The 22,223-nt window shown below is 31.4% G+C and overlaps 1 protein-coding gene across 1 annotated transcript in view; it reads right to left on the bottom strand.

Moving 5' to 3' along the window:
* Positions 1–22,223, bottom strand: part of Lrp1b (LDL receptor related protein 1B) — a 1,566,902-nt gene that overhangs the window by 690,852 nt on the left and 853,827 nt on the right. Inside the window, exons 19-20 of the mRNA XM_077110319.1 lie at positions 12,572–12,652; positions 11,309–11,476 (exon numbers count right to left, since the gene is read on the bottom strand). Coding sequence (XP_076966434.1) covers positions 11,309–11,476; positions 12,572–12,652 — 249 coding nt within the window. The remainder of the gene's footprint in view (positions 1–11,308; positions 11,477–12,571; positions 12,653–22,223) is intronic.

The raw sequence follows: 22,223 nt of genomic DNA, 5'->3' as shown, positions 1-22,223 counted from the left end.
TAAATACCAAATAATAAGTAAAAAAAGTTTATATTTTATATCAGAATTTTTGGCTAACCAGTATGCATGTCTTGCAGTAGGAAAATACTCACTAGAACAAACATCAACAACAACAAAGAAAACTGAAGAAAAGATAATACTTTCTAACTTGATCTTTATAAATAATATAGGACATTATTAGCAGAATATGCAACCAGAAAATAGATGGAGTTGGAGAATATCATGCTAAGACAATCCCCAAAAACAAAGGCCAAATTTTTTCTCTGATACATGGATGCTAATTCACAGGAGGGCACTAGAGAAGAATACATTTACTTTAGATTAGGTAGAGGGGAGTGAAGGGAGGGGAGGGGATATGGGGATAGGAAGAATAGTAGAATGAAACAAACATTATTACCATATGTACATATATGAATGCATGACTGATATGATTCTACAACATGTACAATCAGAAAAATGAGACATTATAATCAATTTATATATGATATGTCAAAGTGCATAAATGCATTCTATTGTCATGTATACCTACTTAAAACAAATAAAAATTTAAAAAAAGAATATGCAGATATGTGTGTGTGTTACAAATAATACCATTTAAAATTATTAAATATTTTTTTCTTACTTTGGCTCTTTCTTCAGTATAAATTTGATACTCTGTGAAAGATAGATATAGGGTTATTCAAAATTACTGTTACTTCAGAATGTATGTCTACTTATATTCTCAATGGATCAGTTAATTACAACCTCAGTTAATTACAACCTGCAGACCATTCAAGTACTACCTGGTTTTTATGTATATGTTTTTACTGTATTTTATTTATAAATTTTCTTAGAATACAGGTACACTTATTGGCATACTGCCTCTGGCTGCTTTCATGCTAAAAGAGCAGTGTTGGTACTTGCAATAGGCAAGGATTGAAATATTTTCTATTGAATACTTTATAGAAATTGTTTGCCATTCTCTATTGTAAACTGTTCTAAATTTTGCTTGTAACTTAGAGAATCTTCTATTCATATATGCATATAAAAAATAATAGAAACATGCTGTCATGAAACATCTGATACCAGTGAATAGTCTATGCACAGTAAGTTCTGATGGTTTAAATGAATGATTTTAAGTAACAAAGTTGTTTCTGGAAAGGCTTTGGATGCAAATAATGAGCAATTTCCTTTGGGAAGCCCATCTATTAAAAAATTAAAACCTATACCTCAGATAAGTACTAACAAAAAGTGAATAATCTGGCTATTACAGTAAAAGAAGATAATATCTAAATGAAAATTCAGTTAACATTTCATGTAAATAAGAAAACGAGTCCTGACAGTTTAAACAGGATTTGAGGGGATCTAAATACTATTTTTGGAAAAGGCAATATTACCATTGATAACTCCTTATTTGGACAAAATCAGGCATATCAGTCAATTACTGAAAGGTGAATTAATCATTTTACAATTTATCCATGTCCATCCTGTCCACAGTGTCTGAATGAAAGATAATGAAAATTAATTGAATTTTTTCCATTATTATTTTTAACTCTGCTAAAAGATTCAGACAACAAAATGAGATTCTTCATTATAATAAGGCCTTTTGTTACCTATTGATTTTAGTTGCTAATTATAACTTTTTAGAAAAGAGAAATTTCTCTGATGTCAAGGGGTATAACTGTTCTTTTTATACAGAAGATAAATTTATGTAGGAATAAGTATAACCCCATTTGTTACCTATTTTCTGCATAGAAAAGATCAAGATAATTAGCTTCTTCTTTTTTATGAACCATTTTAATAGTTCCTTTTTAAAATTATATTTATCTGATTCTTTTTAATTTTCTTGAAAAGCACATTACAAGAAACATTACAGATTCTCAAAACAGGTCTTTTGTTATTAATTGAATAAAAATCCTTGAATTTTCCTTGTTCCCGATTTAACAGTTGTTTGCAGCATTAAGGTTTAAATGACCTTTGAAGAGCTATTTTGTTCTGGGAAAAAAAAAGAGATTTCCTATGGATAAAATCCATTAATAATTAACATTGTTTGCATATCTGAGTATTAACATTTTCTAAAGAAAATAAATCAATCTGTGAAAGAATAAAGTTAAGCCTGACAATTTATATTTCATTGAAAATAGATACTATAGTTCTCTACAATTAGACAGCTTAAATTGACATTTATTTAATTGCATTTTGTGAGGAAAGTCTATTGTTTTATTTAAAGTAAATAATCAAAAACATTACAACAAAAGAGTATATGCATTTTTCTGAATCCTTAACATAATTTTTAATCCCCTAGAATTTAAAGTCTATACTTCATCATTAAAGCAGTTTAGTTCCTGGAAATTAACAGCAATTTTTTTCTTCATCTGTTTGAGCAAAAATAAAATTGAAAGAGAATTCAAGAAAAGTGATAGAATAGGAAACAACAGAGATACATGTTCTCAACTATACAACAACTGCCTAGCAAATTCTTTCTGGTGTAACTTTTTAAATTCTGTGGCATATTGAAAACTCAGAACTCCTAAGGTAAGGCTTAAAAGGCTAATTGTGGTAAAATTTGGTCAGTTTCAGCATAATAGTAGCTAAGAATTCTTCAAATCTCAGTCTTGTGGTAAATAATCATGTGTGTATTTCTAGAGCAGCTTGAACACATCTTTTACAATCCAAGGTTGGTAAAAGGACATCATTCTCCAAATCCTGGAGAATCTGTGGTGATCACGTTCACAGATCTCAGAGGCTCAAAGAGGTGGCAGCCATTATTATCTTTGCTATTGTCCCTCTCTCTCCAGCTAACGCAATTTTCAGAGGATTTAAATGACTGACTATCCTTTTTCCACGTTTTCATTTTATCTTTTCTTTTTTGTGAACCATATATTAAAGGTTAATATATTTAAGCACAATCACTTATATAGGAAAAATTAGGAAGTTAACATGGAAGCCGCAGGGAAAAGAACAAGATAAGAAAAGTTCTGATAAGAGCTTAAATTTGCCTCTCATTTTGATCTCTGATAGAAACAACATGTGCAAATAAACAAGCACACAAACAAAAATTTGGGACTTATGTGCACTATCAAGAGGAACAACAAGCATTTTTCCAGAAAGAGAAGATAATTGGTGGAAGAGAGATTATTTGAAGAAATAATGAATGGAAACATTCCAAAGTGATGAAAGATATGAATATACATATTCAAGAACCACAACCAATTCCAACCAGAAGGAACGCACAAAGACCTGCATCCAGATATAATTAAACTTCAAAAATCTAAAGGTAAAGAGCATCTTGCAACCAACAAGAGAGAAGAGACTGATCATACACAAGAGATCTTCACCAAGATTATCATCAGATTTTTCATTAGAAACTTGGTAGTCAATAGATCATGTGGGCTAATCTATTGAAAGTACTAAAAAAAAAAAAAAAAATGCCAAACAAGATTCTGTATCTAAAAATGCTGTCCTGTTAAAATAAAGGAGAAATCAAGATATTCCTATATTAAGGGGAAAAAAAAGAAAAAAGAGCCAAGGGAGTTCATTTGTGTTAGACCTGATTTGCAAGAAATCCTGATTTGCAAGAAGTCCTGCAAGTTGAAATGAAAGGGCACTGGACAGTAACTCAAAGCTGCTTGAAGAAAGAAAGTTATGCATAAAGGTGAACATGTGAGTGATTATAAAGTCTAGTATTACTTCAACAGTGGACTACAATTACATTTTGCTTTCTAGAGAATTTTAGAGACACATAATTTTTTAAAAATATAATCAATGGTTGAAAAGCTTATATTATTGCAACTGTTGTTTAGAAAATCATATTGTGTTTTCTATACAACTTAAAAGACCAATGTATTTAAAATTATTAATTTATATTTTAGATACACACATTAAAAATGTACATCAACAACTGAAAGCAGTGGGACAGAGATGGAAACAATCAGTGTGTGTGTTATTAAGTTTAACCAATATAAATCCAAATTTAAGTTTTATAACTTTAGGTTGTTCAGCGTGATTCACATAAAAATAAAAAAGATAATAGCTATAACATTTACACAGAAGAAAATGAGAAAAAGGAATTGAAATGATTTTCTCTCTCACACACACACAAACTAAATAGAAGAAGACAGGAATTGTGAGTCAAGAAAAGCTATAATGTGTATTTTTAAAAAAGCATTTCTTATTTATCTATCAGCTTTAAAAAGGAAAAAAAACAATATTACCAAATGCTACAACATGGACAAATCTTTGGTCATTATAAGTAAAATATTTCAGTCATAAAAAGACAAAACTTATTCTCCTTACAACAGGCATTTAGCATAGTCTCAAGCAGAGAAACAGAAAGCAGAATGGTGGTTTTTAAGTGGCAAAAGGAAGGAGGAATGTGGAGTGAACATTTAATGGATAAGGTTTCAGCTTTGCAAGATAAAAAGAGTTCTATAAAAGGTGGGAAGCTATGCTTCTGGAAGCTGAAATATACTTAGTAATACCAAAATGCACATTTAAAATAGTTAAGACAGTAATTTTGTGCTATGCATATCTTATCATGATAAAAAGAAAAAAAAAGAGAGTTTCTTTAGAATATTTCAAACAAAACAGATGACTGAATGTGACAATATACAATAATCCTTGGTATTCTTTATGGTAAGGATTAAACTCTCCTGCTAAACACCTGATGGTTGAGTTGAGATGGGATATCATATAGGTTGATATCACACAAGGTTGAAAGTCAAAATATGTTGATTTCAATTTCTGTTCTTTCCACGAATAAATACATCATACATGTTTTCAGTTATAAGTTATGTTTTTCTGTTTGTTTGTTTTGTTTTGTTTTTTGCTACCAGGATTTGTACTCAGGGGCACTTAATCACAGAGCCACATTCCCAGTCCTTTTTTGTACTTTATTTAGACAGAGGGTCTCACTGAGTCGTTTAGTGCCTCACTTTTGCTGGAGCTGGCTTTGAATTTGGAATCCTCCTGCTGCAGCCTCCCAAGCCTCTGGGATTACAGGTATGAGCTACTGCACCCAGCTACAAGTTAGGTTTCAATAGCTATTCTGAGTGTAGCCAGCCTCCCTTGGTAGGATATGGGTGTCTTTTTAGTCAAGGAGAAATGACAAAATTTCCTTGGTCTTTCACAAACAACTTAGCATGATCATTTAAATCCAAAACAACACCTAAATATGTACGTATAGTTCAAAGCCCACAGTCTCAATATCTCTCATAGTATATTGGATGCAACCACATCAATGTTTATAGCAGCACAATTCACAATAGCTAAATTGTGGAACCAATCTAGATGCCCTTCAGTAGAAGAATGTATAAAGAAAATGTGGTATATATACACATGGAATATTACTCAGCATTAAAAGAAAATAAAATCATGGCATTTTCAGGTAAATGGATGGAGTTGGAGAATATAATGCTAAGTGAAGTTAGTCAATTCCAAAAAATCAAATACCAAATGTTTTTTTGTGATAATAAGGATGCGGATTCATAATGGGATTGGGGAGGTGGAGCATTGGAAGAACAGATGAACTCTAGATGAGGCAAAGGGGAGGGAGAGGAAGGGAAGGGGTATGGGGGTAGGAAAGATGGTGGAATGAGATGGACATCACTACCCCAAGTACATGTATGAAATCATGAATGGTGTGACTCTACTTTTTTGTACAACCAGAGACATGTAAAATTGTGCTCTGTATGTTAATATGAATTGAATCACATTCTGCTGTCATACATAACAAATGAGAATAAATAATTTTTTTAAAAAAAAATCATGGTCCAAATACAAATTCTACTAAATGGGGGTAAAACAATTTTGAGTAACTTGTAGATTATATAACAGAATCCATTTGACCTTAACTCCAAAAACAACTTCCTGTGAGTAGTTCATGGGATATCACAATCAAAGAGAGAAAGAATGTTTAAAAAAAGAAAAGAATATTATCAACTCTTTCTAGGGAGCAGTACAGTATATTTTTGTTGTTGTTTTTATATAATCATAAGATTTTATACAGCTGAGCTCTTTCCTCATTTATATAATAAAAGAACTAAACTAAATGATGTTTTTATTTTTTTCCAGCTTCCTAAATTTTCTGAATCTATAATGTAGATAAAAATGGTTTTGGGGTTACTGAAGAAATTGCTTGCATTAGGGTTCATAACTACAAGGAAAATTTCCAGAATCCACTTGATTGAGGTGAATCGTGAAAGGTAAAGAAGAATGAAAACAGTTACAGTCAGAATTATTGTGAATATTTGACATAATAGCCAAATTCCCTTATAGTACCCATTTGTGAAATCTCATTAGAACGTTTTGTAGAAAGCAGAGGGTCTTTCCATTTTCTCAAATTTAAGTGAACCTGAGTATGCAATTCAGAGCAAGATATTAATTACTTGGGAATCATACAAATATCTATTTTAGAAAAAGAGAGACTATATTTCATATTTAAAGAAACAGATGGTTATAGTAATATGGGGGACATAATCCTTATGTGGAACCCCAGCTGTGAAATCCTGAGCAAGTATCTTAACCTTTCTGAGTAGTAGTTATTTTGATGATTGAATGAAGTAACATGTGAAGTACCTGATAATTAGTGGGTCAACAACATGTGTTAATTCCCTTTTATTCCCTACTTTATCACTAAGATAATTTCTTCCCTGGGATTTACTGCTAAGCAACAGTTACCTAAAGATCTAAAATTTACTACCAATTTGGCAGAAAGGTCCTCAACAAAAAGAAATAAACAGTAACTAAAGATAAATGAGATATTTTTTCAGTGTTATTTTATTGATTCCAGAGGTGAGATTGCCAATATTTATTCAATAAATGAATATCATTACGTTGTACTGACAAATGTGAATTACTAGATCAGTACACTTAGACTTGTACATTATTATGAAAAAAAATTAGGATCTTGGGTTAAGGCAAGGAAATAGAAAACAAATTACCTAACATGTAAGGACTAGAATATGATCATATTACAAAATTTTGAGTCAAGAAATAAACTCATTCATTCAACAATTATTCCTTGTGTATTTAATAGTGTGCTTGTCTATGGAAGTATGAAGATGAGATTATTCTAGTCTCTTAAATCTGGGAACAAGCAAGTAGTGAGGCAAATGAAGGAAAGAGGACAGAGACCAATAGAACAGATGAAATTTTAAAAGCAGGAGCAAACATTAATAGCTAAAGCAGAAGAATATGAACATGTGTGAACATTGATATGAATAATACTATATACTTAACTGCCTAATGGATTTGGAAACATAAACAAAAAGTCAATACATACTTAATTTTGAATTTGCTTTTAAACTGTATTGCCATGTAAATAAATGATCATATATGTGTCAGCATTGCTCATCTTGTTTCAATTACTCCAGCAGGCAATATATATTTCCTTTTTTTAGACAGTCAAACAGTAAGCCTAACAATTACACAACAATGACAATAAGCCAGGGTCAGATGTACTTTAAAAATACAAAATACAAATATTTGAGTATTATTAAAGTTGCTTTTTAGGAAAAAATTACAAATTTTAGGCAAAATGTAATTTAAGGAAACCTGTTTCCTTCTATATCAAGTCTCTGCTGAATTATTTGGCATACATTTTTACAACAATTTCTGAATGTAAATTTTCTTAGGGGAGTAGCTGTCTAAAAATATCGAACAATTTGCATATACTTACATTAGAAATATCTTTTTCCAGGTGTGAAATATAGTTATTTACCCAAAAAAGTATAAGAATGGAAATTATTATAATTCAAATGAATTAAACCGTCAAAAATGAGAATAAATTAATTCTGTGTATTTGGTATTTTATAGATGTGAAATATGCACAGAGTATTCTTCATTTTACTATTCTAGCTACAGAATTAGAGATTCGTACAAAAAAAGACTGAGGTATCACCTTAACTTTATTCTTGATGTTCTTAGTGATGAAACCACCTTTTGATAAGAACCTTTCAACATATATACAAATGTTCAGGTGAGCTCTAGAAGCAGTTCACTCTTCTAGAGAGTCCAGACATGCTAATTTTCCCACTTAGAAAACTATTCACCCAGTAACTTAAAACAAAGGGGGAAGGGGTCACTACAGAAATAGGTAGCAACTAGAGGATTCAGAACCAGAAATAAACAAGAACTAAATGAAAGGCAAGCACTGAAACAAAGGAAGGAACTAATTTGATATGGATTGTCTTTCTATTCTACCTTTACATGCTGTCTGCCCCCACCCTTTCCCTCTATGGGTGGGTGAGGGTATAACAGTGAGTTTTTGAAAACTTAATACTTTACGAAAACATTGTTCACTTTGCTTATAATGAAGTTTAAGAATAAGAATAAAGAACAGCAAAAAAAAAAAAAAAAAAAAAAACTAAGAGGGAAAGAAATGGGAGAACATTATTAAGGCATAGACTATGCACTTAAGAGTTCCTCAGGTACTCATCATACTCATGACTAAACCCTGATCATCACTATAGAATTTCTTCCTTTTTGAAAGTAATGTTGGAAAGAATGTAAATTGCATAGGGATATTCTATGAAGGAGATTGTATATGGACTGCTCTATTTACTGGTTTCTCCTGCTTCTTTACTATTTAAAATCAATTCAAAAATATTTTTACCCTTTTGCAAACCATTTTAGTTTAGAGACTGCACCATATGCCCTGGCTGCCCAGGCAGTGTAGAGTGTAGAGCAAAATGCTGAGCAATCATGTTGTGGATTTGATCGGTTCTGACAGCCAGCCCTGAAACTCAAGCCAGAAACCCCTGATCTTTCTTCCTCCCACAGCAGTTTGGGGACTGCTTTATATGACTAATTATATCAGATTTCTACTTCACCTGGGCAATGGCCTCACAAATCCTAGATGTGCAGATGACTCTCCTTATCAGCTTTAACATTTCTATGTGTTATCATTATTTTATGACCTCTATCTCAGAATATATAATCTAAATAATGATGGACAAACATATTTAAATGATGTTTGAAATAATTTGGATTGCCTTATATTAAAATCAGAATGTTTCCTTTTATTGATTTTGTACCTTTTATTCACCTCATGTAGAATATTTGATTAGGGAATCCTAATGCAAGTTAATGTTTGATAAACAGAAATTGGTTCAAGAATTTCTCTTCATTCATTGCTTGAAACATGTCCAACAATCATGTAGAATATCCTCATGATTTCCTCATGAATATCTTTAGTGTTTTACCACAATGACAAAATAAATATCTGTCATTCCCATTCACAGTCTATTCTTAATAGTAATATGTTACTGAAATTGAGGTGCTTTGAAGAGGAAGACCATTGACATTACAGTGCCACTGGACCTATAATACAAACTGAAAAACTACAGAGCCACAAGGGGGCATGTCATTCATTTGGGACAATCATGGGCTAAGACAATCTTTTTAAAATTTCATAATGTTCAATGAACAATTTTAACTTACAGATAAATACATGTAGGAGAGAGGGATGAGATCTAAAAAGATGTACATAAATTAACTTTGGGGCAATCTATCTTTCACAGCATATTATAGGGTATTGCCAGCAGGTCACAGATGCACACCCTATGAGGAGCCTAAAAAGACATCTGTGAGGAGGGGAAAATGAAGTTTAAATTGTAATGTAGTAATAAATAGAAACACCCTTCAGATGACTGTTCCAAATATCTTTTAAAAGAAGGAAAAAATGTTCTATGTACATTTTATTTTGCAATGACAAATTAATTATAAGTAAAATATTCTAGCTCACATATACTCAAGGAACAAGTAAACGAAGAAAGAAGGGACACTGAAATGAAGAGAGAAGAAAGAAAACAAGAGAGAGAGGACATGAGCTTATTACATTATGAAGATTAAGAGACATAATTTTAAATAGTAGCTTTATCTATAATTCATAACTCTTCTGATTTTGAATTAAAATTGAATTCAAATATGTTCATGCTAAATCTTATATATCACAAAAAATTCTTAGTCATTTTTTGTTTTCATTATAATTTCTATTAAATCCACTGTCTAATAAAGACATGAGCCAAGTCATGACCATTAACCATAAGGACATGTATCTCCTTGATTCCTGGCTCAGGGTCATTATTTAGCTGCATTTGGATATTTGTTATGATTCTTATAACCCAGGTCATTCATATAAAATCAAAATTAAACAACATATTTTAACATAAGTACTCAGGACATGCAAGTAACATCATATTCAACAATATCTTTTAAATTAAATCACTTGAAAAATTCACATAAAACTAAAGCTTAGCCTTTAAAATTTTATTTTATGTCAATAATAACTTTAATAGCCACTGATTCCAAAATGTACAGGTAGAGGGGTGAGAAATAAAAGAAGACAAAAAGAAACCATGAAAAAGAAAATAATTCAGAAAGCTTCCATCACATAGGTTGTTAAGTACTTGCAAAAGACAGATATATTTCCTTGAGAAGCACTTTGAAAATTCACGCTCTTTTCCTATGACCACAGAATCTATGATTTCCCCATGCCACCATTTTAAATAATTAACTTTTATTTGCAAGCTAGGTTTTAAAACTAAACATGGTCCATGTTTTGCAATCATTCCCAATTATCTCTTAGTATGGGATAAATATTTGTGAAATAAATGAAAAATTAAATAAAAGTATTTTAATTTCTTACAGAAGAAATTTTCTTTCAAAGATAAAACTTGTTGCATGGTAGTACAACAAACAAATGGCTTTCTCTTGTGATTATTTCCAGTGTTATTTCTAACTTATTAACATGCACTCTGCCTGATTAAACTTTGCATAGTATTATCTCCTAATGACAGGGTCAGCCTCCTCATGGCTAGGCTGAAGGCATGGGCATGATTTCCTTCTTCTCTTAGCTTGCATTCTACAAGGTCGATACTTGGAAATACATATCAATTTAATATAGGATTATTTAAAATCTTAAGGAATAAATTTGGTGTGAAAATGAAAATAAAATTGTCTCTTTCTTGTTCTTTTTTTCCCTTTGGGAATAGTTTTAGCATTCAAAAAAAGGAAAGAGTAATAAGTGTCTAATAAATATATGAAGTAAAGATAAAAGATATTGACATGAGAAACCTGAGAGAAAAAAAAAAAAAACATAAAGAGTTAAAGAGATTAGCAAATCATTTTACAAAGTTCCTCATGTGTGTTTTAACCTGATGAACAATTCATTGTTTACATGATGAATTACAGATGAATAATAATTTATTCTGAAGTAATGTATATATATATATATATATATATATATATATATATATATATATATATATATACATATATATATGTGTCACCTTAGAATGAGATTTCGTAAGTTCAAAAAATTACTAACCTTCTTTGGTACAATTGACTTGGGTTTCATCACTGAAGTCCCCACAGTCATTGTCACCATCACAGGCCCAATGGCTTGGGATACATCTGCCACTGGCACATCTGAACTGGTGATCAAAACAAGAGTAAACACAGCCTTCCTCATCACTCCCATCGCCACAGTCATCATCTGGAAAAGAAGACACAACAGCAGGTAGTGAAAACAGATCCAGAAAGAAAAGCTTTCCTTATACCTAACTTTTACTTTCTGAATGGAATTTGCTTTTGCTTTTGAAAAAGGAATGCTGTTGAGTTAGTCATCAATCTGTACCATGAACATTGAGAGAATTACTTTCATCTTTATAACAGTATTGCTTCTCTTCTGTTATAACATCAACTGCTAAACTCAAAGAGGAAAAAAAATGATGGATTTTGAAGCTTAATTTTCAGTTTATTCAGAAATAACTAAGCATTAACTAAATATGAAGCACAAATCAAAGGGATATTGATGATCGTAGCAATTTTATGAAATGATACAAAGAGTGATATAATTATTGTGTAAAGTCATTACTTAAGACTATAATCCTTATCCTGTAGGGTTCATAGCTGTGTTTCTACTCAGTTCCTTTCCATTCTCCAACAGGAGAACTTATATGTGCTTTTCCCCCCACTACCTACTGTGCCTGTGTTTCTGCCTGGAAATTGCCATGAACTATCATTAGAAATTATTTATTTTCTCTATTAACAAACATTGCAAGAAGGAGGGGGGAGGGATATGAAAAGAATTAAATTGAACTGAATGGCTGAAAATGCATTGACTTATATGTAATTGATTTTTGTGTATTTGGAATAATTCAGCATAATATATACAACTAAGTATAAGGAAAAAAATATCATTTGTGCATTAAGAGCAAGGTGACAGTATTGAGACCATCTGGATAGTTCCATAATAATTTATAGAATACCCCATCCTGAGGTCACATATGATTTGGGAACCTGAATTGTCCAGGTTATGTTCTTAATTGTATCCTTCACCTCCTGTTGATCAATTTAGAATATATCCAATGTAATATCTGAAAATAATCTCTATAATAGTCTCATGGGGCAAATTCTGGGCTCCATTATTCTTAATGCTAATTCCCACTGATGCTCTCTAACCACTCATCTTAACCATTTTGCTTGATCTGCAGGCTTCTTTTACAAACCATCTCTGAAGGAAGCCAGGCAACTCAGACCACCAGCTTCCAAGTAAATCAGTGGTGTACAGTGAACATTTGGTACTTGCCAGAATCACAGTGCCATTTGCTGCTAATGCATCTTCCACTTTTGCATATAAATTGAGTTAGGGGCTCACAAGTTGGGAATTCTGTAAAAAAACATAAAAGAATCCAATAGGAAACAGGTCATTGACTTTTTCTTTCTTTTCTTTTCTTTCTTTTTTTTTTTTAACTTAATTTGTGTCTTCTTAATGCAATCAGAACTCCTCTCCCATTCTTTACAAAGGCACAGATGAAAGAGTAGATAAACAATTATTGTGACTGTAACTTCCTCAGGACATAGGATACACATCCTTTTAATATCTTTTAAATGAGTACTTTCCAGTACTGAAAGCCTAGGAGAATCATTTGATGTAGGATCATTTAGATTCATTATACTCCAGGATAAATGAATAGATGTCAACTCAGTGCATGAGAGTACTCAACCTTCTCTCAGTGAAAAATAGCAGATAAAAAGTGCTGCATGTTGGTGCTGCAAAGTAATGTGTTTATACCTCTTCAACTGACAAAAGTAGTACATTCAGGTTTAACACTGACCTCTAAGAAATGTGACATCAATATTATAAGGTAAAAGTAAAAAAAAAAAAAAAAAAAACTTACTAAAATCAACTACATAGACACTGTAAATGTGAATTCTGAGTGTAAAGAAAAAAGAAAAATAAACCTGAAAGAAGAATTAAATTTCAAAATAAATTTTTATACAATTACATCATAAGACTGATTACATTAATTAACATTTAGATAATTATAACAGTAAAAGTCATGGAATTATCAAAAATATTTTAAAGAGATAATTAGCCAATTTAAAGTATTCCTAAGTCTAAAGAAATTTAGACTAATTTAAATTTCCATAATAAGATCTGATAATCAAGATCACTTTTAAAGAAAAGGTAATGTCGATCAGAGAAAAATATAATTACTGAACAGTGAATCTAAAGCATTTGGAGTAATACTATTTCCCAGGAGAGAAATTTATTCTATTGAATATATGGAAAATTTTTTTACCTAAAATTTTGTGAATTGCTTAATACCAGACCTTTTAGCTCCCAGAAAAATATGCATGAAATCATAATTTCTCATATACCTGAGCTCATTTAACAGATATTAAAAGAAAAGAAAAATAAATTCCATTATTTCATTGATATAAAGCCAGAAGAAAGTGATGATAAATGCTATTTCTCTGACAACTGAAGCCAATGACATTTTATGTGAAGTATTTTGTTTTTCTCTTTAGGAACTGACTTAGCACAATGATTCCACTATTATGTGCACAAATAAAATTTCAATCCACAAAAAGATTGAAATTTTATTTGTGCACATAATAATGTATTAAAAACAAATTATCTTTTAATTTACAATGTTTCAAATAATACTAACTTATGCTAATTTATAGCTACTGATATAAATATTATTGGAAGGCTAACTTCAAAAAATAATGATATAATTGAAAAAGGAGATAGTGAACTTTGAATCATAGAATATATTTGATAGAAGGAAACAGACCATAAATATCTTCAAACTTTATTATGTAGACTGTCTCAGAGCTATCTAAAATAGTCGATGGCTGAGCAGGCTGGACTTTACTGCCCAAAATTCTTCAGGCACAACTATTCACTGCCTATCTATGAATCTATATATCTATTATCTACTATTTATGTATTTATCTGTCTACAGTTTTAAATTATTTTTAAATTTTGAACATAATTTGGAGAAAAATATATTTAAAAATGTATTTTTCAGGTTTAAAACCATAACAACCAATGAGTATGTCCAATCATTTTAGTCTCAAGGCAGTGAAACTCAGAATTAGGCCTGAAGTAGTGTGATAGATATCTCCTTATCAAAAAACAGGCCTAAGAATTCACATCTTCAAACTCTCCATCCACTTCTGTTTCCATATATTCTATTGCAAATTTTATTTGTCATTTGTTTGTGTGCCTAAACTATTTTACTCTATCCATATTTTGAGCATAAATTATAAGCAGTAAACATTTCTCATTGGTTATTTATCACTTCCTTACTATCAGAAATTTGTCTTTATCATTATTTTTGTATTTTGTTTACAAGTTTTTGTATATACCAGATACTTTTTCATAACTTTACAATTCTGGACATTTCTATTATTTATAAGGTTTTTGATCTTTAAATTTTAAAACACTATGAATTTTTTTTTTTCGTGGGGGGGCGGATACTAAGAGCCTAGTTACATCCTACCAGTGAAGTACATCCCTAATCCTGTATATTTTATATTAAGTCAGGGTCTCCCTAAGTTGCCCAGGTTGGCCATGAACCTGTGATTTCCCCCTTGCTCAGCTTCTTGACTCCCTGGGATTAAAGCATATGCCATTTCACCGAGCAATTTTATTTTTATAGATTGTACAAGATTGACACAAATCATTTTTGTCATACATTTTGGGGCCTATCCTGATAATTTCTTTTTATGGATTGGAAACTTCATATAATGTTTCAGGAAGTGGTTCTGTTCAAAATTAGATTATGGAACACTTTCCTAATACTTTAAACAACAAGGCACATCAGTGATGAGATCATCAGGAAATACGAATTTTAAATGACATTCCTGCAAGCCCTCTAGAATGATTTGCACTTTCACCTTAAAAACTATGATTTTTTTGAGTTAAAAACATATTTAAATTATAGTTCTTTCAACTCACAAAACACAGAAATTAATATTTATTGGAATTAATAAAAAGGGGAGCAAATCACTTTTGCAAGATCAAGTCAAGGAAATAACTTGTATAATATTCTTAAAGTAATAAATTAAAAGCAGAGGTGTGAATATTTATACACATTCTTAAAATAATGAAACAACAAGGCAGATTTGGAGCCCTCAAGCAGACTGGAAAAAGAGAATTCCCTAGGATAACCAGCATTGATAGCAGTGAACAGACTTCAGATGTAAGTGTCTAACTTATGCAGTTGATAAGTTTCTATTGCTTCACAAACAACATGATGGGAAAGTGATTGCTCATTCCAGATTTAGTAGATATGACATCCTGGATTACCTACTTTTTTTATATCTTCAAAAAAGTAATTTCTTTGTGTAAGTTTGTATTAGAGTTTATCCATATAAAGTACTGATTTATGAATGAAAATGTTTCTAAAACTAAACAAATATTTATTGAGTTTTATGATTACTAAAGTAATGTCTTGATATATAAATTTTAAAATAAATTGAAATTTTTGAAAACCAGACAATGTCATCAGGACCAAAATATGATTCAAATGAAAAGGCAATAAGAATGTTCACTTTGATGATGAAGTAAAAGGGAGGCAAAGACTATATGAAAAGGTATCTACTTAGAAATCTAACAAATATTCTGTTACAGAAGGAGATGTAGTAGAAAGACCAGTAAAAGGCCCAAGGCACAGTTAATCAATACTTTAAAGAATTATTTCTTTTAAGATAATGAGGACTTATAATTTTTTCAAGAGTCAAAAGAAATATTGTACAAAATATGTCTTTTCTTAGATTAAATAATAAGTGTTTAGTGTTTAGAAGTTTTACTGTGGCATGAATTAGGAAATTTGAACAAGATATCAGGTTATGACTTAAATAAGTAAGCAACAAAATGCAGACTTACAACATGATGAGAAACTTTTTTTAAAAACAGTAATGTTATTATAACTTTGGAGACTTACAATGCATTAATTCATATTTTTTCAGTCTAGGCATATCAAGCAGCATCAAAAGTTCTACTAGAGAAAATAAATCATCCTAAACATCTGAAAACTTCTGAAACTTGTTGAAACTTCACTGGCTGAGAAATTTTTCATGTTAAGTTTAAGATTGTTTATAACTGTTAGATTCTAATTCTAAAAATCAGCCAAAAACATAAATTGAGAATTAACTTTCAATAGGTAAAAAATTCTCAGGATAAAAAAAAAAGAATCTTGAATGCAAAAAACCTTCAATACATCTCTTAGAAGAAACATACCTTCTGTTGCATGTACATAATACAAATGTGTTATTAAACAACTATACATCATATCTCATTATTTTTTCATGATACTTAAATTACACAATTTCTCTTCTCAACTTTATATTCTGATCTAGCTTTAAGGACCTAAATGCAAATTAGTATGTAGAAAAAAAAAGGGAAGGAGAGGGCAAATTACTGAAAAGAATGAAGATATTATATGAAAGGAAACATGTAAAAGAATCAAATTATAAATGTTTCACTCTGATTTTATTCTCAAAGTAATGTAACCTTGGGTATATCATTTATGCTTTCTAGTCACAGACTCTTGATTTAAAATATGACCTTTGAAGTCCTAAAGATAAAGAAGTAAGAAGAAACACCATCTAAAGATGCACAATACCCTGAAAACATTTAATGTAGCAAAGTATAAGGTTCAGCACCTTAAATAACATCTGGGTTATCACAGCATTACAAGAAAGCACAGTAACTGAATTTCAGAAATGGGAAAATACAAAAATGTAAAAAAAAAAAAAGTGTCTTGGACTTTTCTCTACTTAATAGTATAATCAAATGTATGAAGAACTATGATAAAATTTTTAAGTGAAATATAGGGCCATTCATTCTTTCACTAATGTAGAAAAATACCCTCTTCATAAGTCCTTATTATCCTACTGAGAGTCTAGTGATGATAGGGAAGCAAAGTATCTGTCATACATGTTTTCTTCTAAAATAAAACAAAATTAAAGCACCTTCAAAGAAATTTAATAATTTTCATGTCTTTTCACTTAAAAGTTGAAAATAGTATCTGAATATTCCAGTTGGTTGCTAGTTACATGCCCTGTTAAGATATAATTGTGAGTTTCATATATAACGAAGGTTTAAATATTACATGTAGTTTTATCCTTCTTGACTTTGCACAAATATTCCTTGACTTTAAATCCTCTTTGAACACAAATTGCAGAACATTTGGAAAGATTAACTGATTAATTCTGAAGAAGAAAAAAATTATGAACAAAGAAGGCTTACATTTTATCATGTTACAATTACAGTGAGAAAAGAAAACTATATTTTACTTCAGCAGTTACTTCAACTTCATAAAATATTTAATATGGATTAATGGACTGTTAAAAACATTTTATTATTGCAGGTAGTATGCTCAATTTATCTATTATATCTTTTGTTTTAAATTTATTGACATGTTATATGTATGCCATTATGAAAATGGCTACAATTTTCTTTCTCTCTCAAAATAATCATGGTTGATATGATACGTAGATTTGTTCACTATCTAAAGCTTAGAAGAATGTTTCCCAGGTTAGCAGGTTTCAATCTATTTACATTCTTTTTCTGTACCTTGCTGCAGTCTGGCTGGGCACAATTCAGGAGCCACTTGTCAAAAGAAACTAACTTTATTTTTAGAACCACACACGCCAAACAAAACTGCTCCTCAGGAAAAACCCTCAGAGCCCAACTGCCACCACCGGCTTCCCACAAGCCACTCCCCCAACCACCAGCCTCTCCACCTCCCACAATCCTCCTGCTCTTGAGGCCGATTGGCTGGGTCGTGTGGGCGGAGCCAAAAAAGTCCCCCAATGAGCAGCTCCGTGGCCTGAAAGGGCAGGGAAACAGTCCAATGAGCATCACCGCAGAAGAGCCAATCAGCTTGATGTTGGGGCTGCTGTGAGCCAATCATCAGCTGGCAGTCTGAAAGTTTGCTGGGGCCCCTTCAGCTGTGGCTCTCAACAGTACCTGACTTGAGAATTTACCTGTTCCTCCATTTGCTCCCATAAGAATATATCTAAGTAATCTTTAATTGAAGTCTCAAAACTCAATCACCATGGGCTACTTTGAGATCATGCAGCCACATCCTAAATAGATGGAGGTAACCTTCTTGATACAACAGACACAAGTATGGCAGTATGTAAAAACATGGTTGTGTAACTGATGTGATTCTGCAATCTGTATATGGGGAAAAATGGGAGTTTATAACCCACTTGAATCAAATGTATGAAATATGATATGTCAAGAGCTATGTAATGTTTTGAACAACTAATAAAAAAAAAAGAATATGGAAAATGTACAGATCATTCCTATTAAAATGAATGAAAGATAAGAACATAGTGGGAATCTAGTAGAGGGAAAGTGTTATCTTAACCTAAAGGAGATTATAAGTCTATTGTTATTATTTATTGAGTATGTGATTTCTCTGTTTATATTAGCTATGCTTTTCACAGCAGCCCTGCAAATGTTATTGCTAACAATGAGTTGCAGAAGAAAAACAGTGCATCTTCTCTGAGAACATACCATATAATCAGCAATGATAGATTAAAATTTGAATATTTGTCTGACTTATGTCAAAATGGCTTGTTTGTTCATTATACCATTCTGATCATTACCAAAACATTTAAAAGAATATTATAATATAAAAAAGAGTTAAAAAAATTAAAATATTCCTCATTCTGTGGCTTCTCTCTTCCACTGAAATTGCAATTTTGATGTTAACCTTCTCTAATGTATATAATTAAATATTGTTATGGAATGCTATTTTAAAAACTATACATACTATAGAACTATATATATTGAGAGAATAAATAACTTTCTAATTTTTTTAGATACTAATGTTAGCAGCACCTCTTGAGAATTTGGAATTAATACAGGACAGACATTGAAGATACAATAGAGTACTTTTCAGAGAAAATTATGTCAGCAGTATACTATAAATTTTCATTTTATTGCATTCACCATTTTTTGTGAAAATATGTTTTTATTATCATGTATAATTCCATGCATAAACAGAAGCTTTTCAGGGAAATAGACCTGAGTTCAAATCCTGGTCTTATCACTAATTAACGTGAGACCTTGAGCAGTTGCTTAACATTACTGATTCCATGTTCCTAATCTGTAAAATAGAAGGAAAAGTTTTATTCACTAAATATATTTTATTGAGAACTTTATACAAGATAGAGTTATAGGACTAGAGACACATCACCTGGATGTGTGAATGAAAAAGTTATGATAGGTACTAGGGGGAAAATGTAGTTCTCTTTTTCACAGTGCTTACAATCTAATTTAAAAGATATTTGAATATAATAAAATTAGTGACTTCAATATATTTCTGATTAATAGCCATGAGTGGCTGCACATCTATAATCCCAGCTACTCAGGAGGTTGAGGCAGTAGGATAACAAGTTCAAGGCCAGGCTTGGAAACCCAGTGAGACCCTGTCTTAATCAATCAATCAATCAATAGTTAAAAAAGGAATAGGTATGTTGCTCCATGGTAGAGTCTCCCTGGGTTCAATCCTCAGTAGGGGGGGAAAGGAAATTTGATAAATGCTATGACATAAGCAGTACTGATAGTTGGTCAAATTGATTGTTTTTCGGTTTTATGATGTACAAAGGTGATATGAGTTCAGTAGAAATAGTACCTAAAATTTTGAATCTTTGTTTCCTGAGCTTGTGATGTGTAGTTTGACATTCTCTCATGATATAGGGAAATGGCTGCCAATCTCAACTTCCAGTCAGTCACATGATCATGAGGGAAAACAATTGATATTCTGCAGTGTACAGGGCTGCCCACATTTTGAACACAAGTATTTTAAAAATTGAGATATTCAACACTTCATTCTAAAATAATCTTTAGGTGATTTTGCCCAATTCTAGCCTAGGTAAGTATTCTGAGCACACTTAAGGTAGGCCATATTAAACTATGATGGTTAAGGGTATTATATGCATTTTTGACATATTTTCAGCTTAGGATGGATTTTTTGGCATGTAACTGTCATAAATCAAGGAGGATCTGTAATAATGTATTACTGAAAAACACAGAAGCATCAAAACTAATTTTAGGTGGTTAGACAATGCTCCCTAAAGGAAGCAATATAAAAGCTGATGTGAATGATGTGGTTGGGTTAAATCAGATCAACAAAAGAGAAGGCTTTTAGAATGTTCCAGAAGGAAGGACTGGAATCTGTGGAGGCCCAGCAATGAGAGTATATAAAATGTTGAAGAAATTGAAAATATGTCATAATGGCTGCAATAGGCTGTGACAGAAGTAGTACAATAGGCTTGGGAGGTTTGGAAACAATTGTTATTTAGATGAAAAAGCCTTAGTCAAAGAGAACACCACCTGGTATGTACAGAATGAGATTAACAAAAATGCTAGCAAAAAATATTGAGTGGTTCTGGCAATATGTTAGACAAATGAGAAATAGAGATAAAATAGCAACCAAACATTTTAATATGTATGCGAATATATAAGAAAATAATATAAATTTTCAGAGTACAGAAAAGGGGGCTGATAGCTAAAAGAGTAAGTGAAGTATAATAACCACTTTGAATGTGTGTGTGTGTGTGTGTGTGTGTGTGTGTGTGTGTGTAATTTTGCCTCTAAAGGCAGTAATGAAAGCTGGATGTAATGTAGATGGTTGGCTTTCAACATCAACATGAGACGAGACAATTCTTGAGTTCTCCATAAGACATGCAGTTCAACATAAACCCAGGACACTCTATGTCTAAACTCTGAGTGCAGAGGTGGTCTAAATAACATGTCCTTCTAGGACAGTGTCTTACCTGTACTGTGAATAGGGAAAAAATATAAAAAAGGTCTGGCCTGAATATCATAATCATGAATCTGTGTCACAAGCTCTACTCTCCATGATATAGGTAATCCCAAATTGAAAAATTAAGGTAAAAATTAATCCAGGGTTTATAGTATTTCAGAGGAGCAGTTCATGGAAGACATAACTAGAAGAAGGCCTCAAGATTTCCAGAGGGGGCAAAAATTCAAAGTTTAAAATTATAGATATATTAAAAATTCAGGATTGCAAAAAAAAGAAACAAAAAAAATAGAATTTAAAATGTGAAAAAAAACGCTGGTGTGTAATGTTCAGCAGATATACAAATGAGAGGACTAGTCTCATGAGATCTTTTATGTATTTAAAAATTATATCTAGACTGTAGATTGAAATCTGATAAGTAGTATAAAATGGGTAAGCCAAAATATATTTCAAAGGTAAAAATGAATATTAAAACCATATAAAAATACAACTTGAGGGGAAAAATAGAAACAAAAATGAACAAAATAGGAAATCGAAAAATGAAAACTAGAGTCTCAGAATTAAGGACTGAATGGACAATTTAAATTAAAAAATTGGTATACTTCAACAGACAATTGCCAAACTGAAAAATCTGATGACATTTCCCTGGCCACAGCTTAGAGATTAAAAGTAATTACTGTAGCATTTTTGAAACTATATTCAAAATATTCATAACTTTATCCAGAAACTCAGTACAGTGGCACATGCCTATAATACCAGCTGCTAAGTAGGCTAAGGCAAGAGGATTATAAGTTCCCAACCAGCCTGAGCAACTTAGCGAGATGCTCCCAGTCCCGGGGTCAAGCGCCAGTATCACCAAAAAACAAAAACAAAAACAAAAAAATCCCACAAAAGTAATGTAAATAAGATCAAGAATCATGCATAAAGATTACAATAAATGTTCTGACATTAAATTAACAGTTCGAAAAGCATGGATGACATAAAATGGAGATAGTAATATTCATAGATAATATCTTGGAATTTCCCAGAATTTGTGAGAGACGTGGCTTTAAATTCAGGAAGTACACTCTATCCTCAGATAAGTAAAAATTAATTCACATGTAGAAACATTGTAATGAAACATGGAGATGAAAGAAAACATTTATAAAACATGAACTGACC

This window comes from Callospermophilus lateralis, chromosome 9 (genome assembly GCF_048772815.1).
Source record: "Callospermophilus lateralis isolate mCalLat2 chromosome 9, mCalLat2.hap1, whole genome shotgun sequence".
Taxonomy (NCBI): Eukaryota; Metazoa; Chordata; class Mammalia; order Rodentia; family Sciuridae; genus Callospermophilus; species Callospermophilus lateralis.
This window is presented reverse-complemented; position numbering and strand designations above follow the sequence as displayed.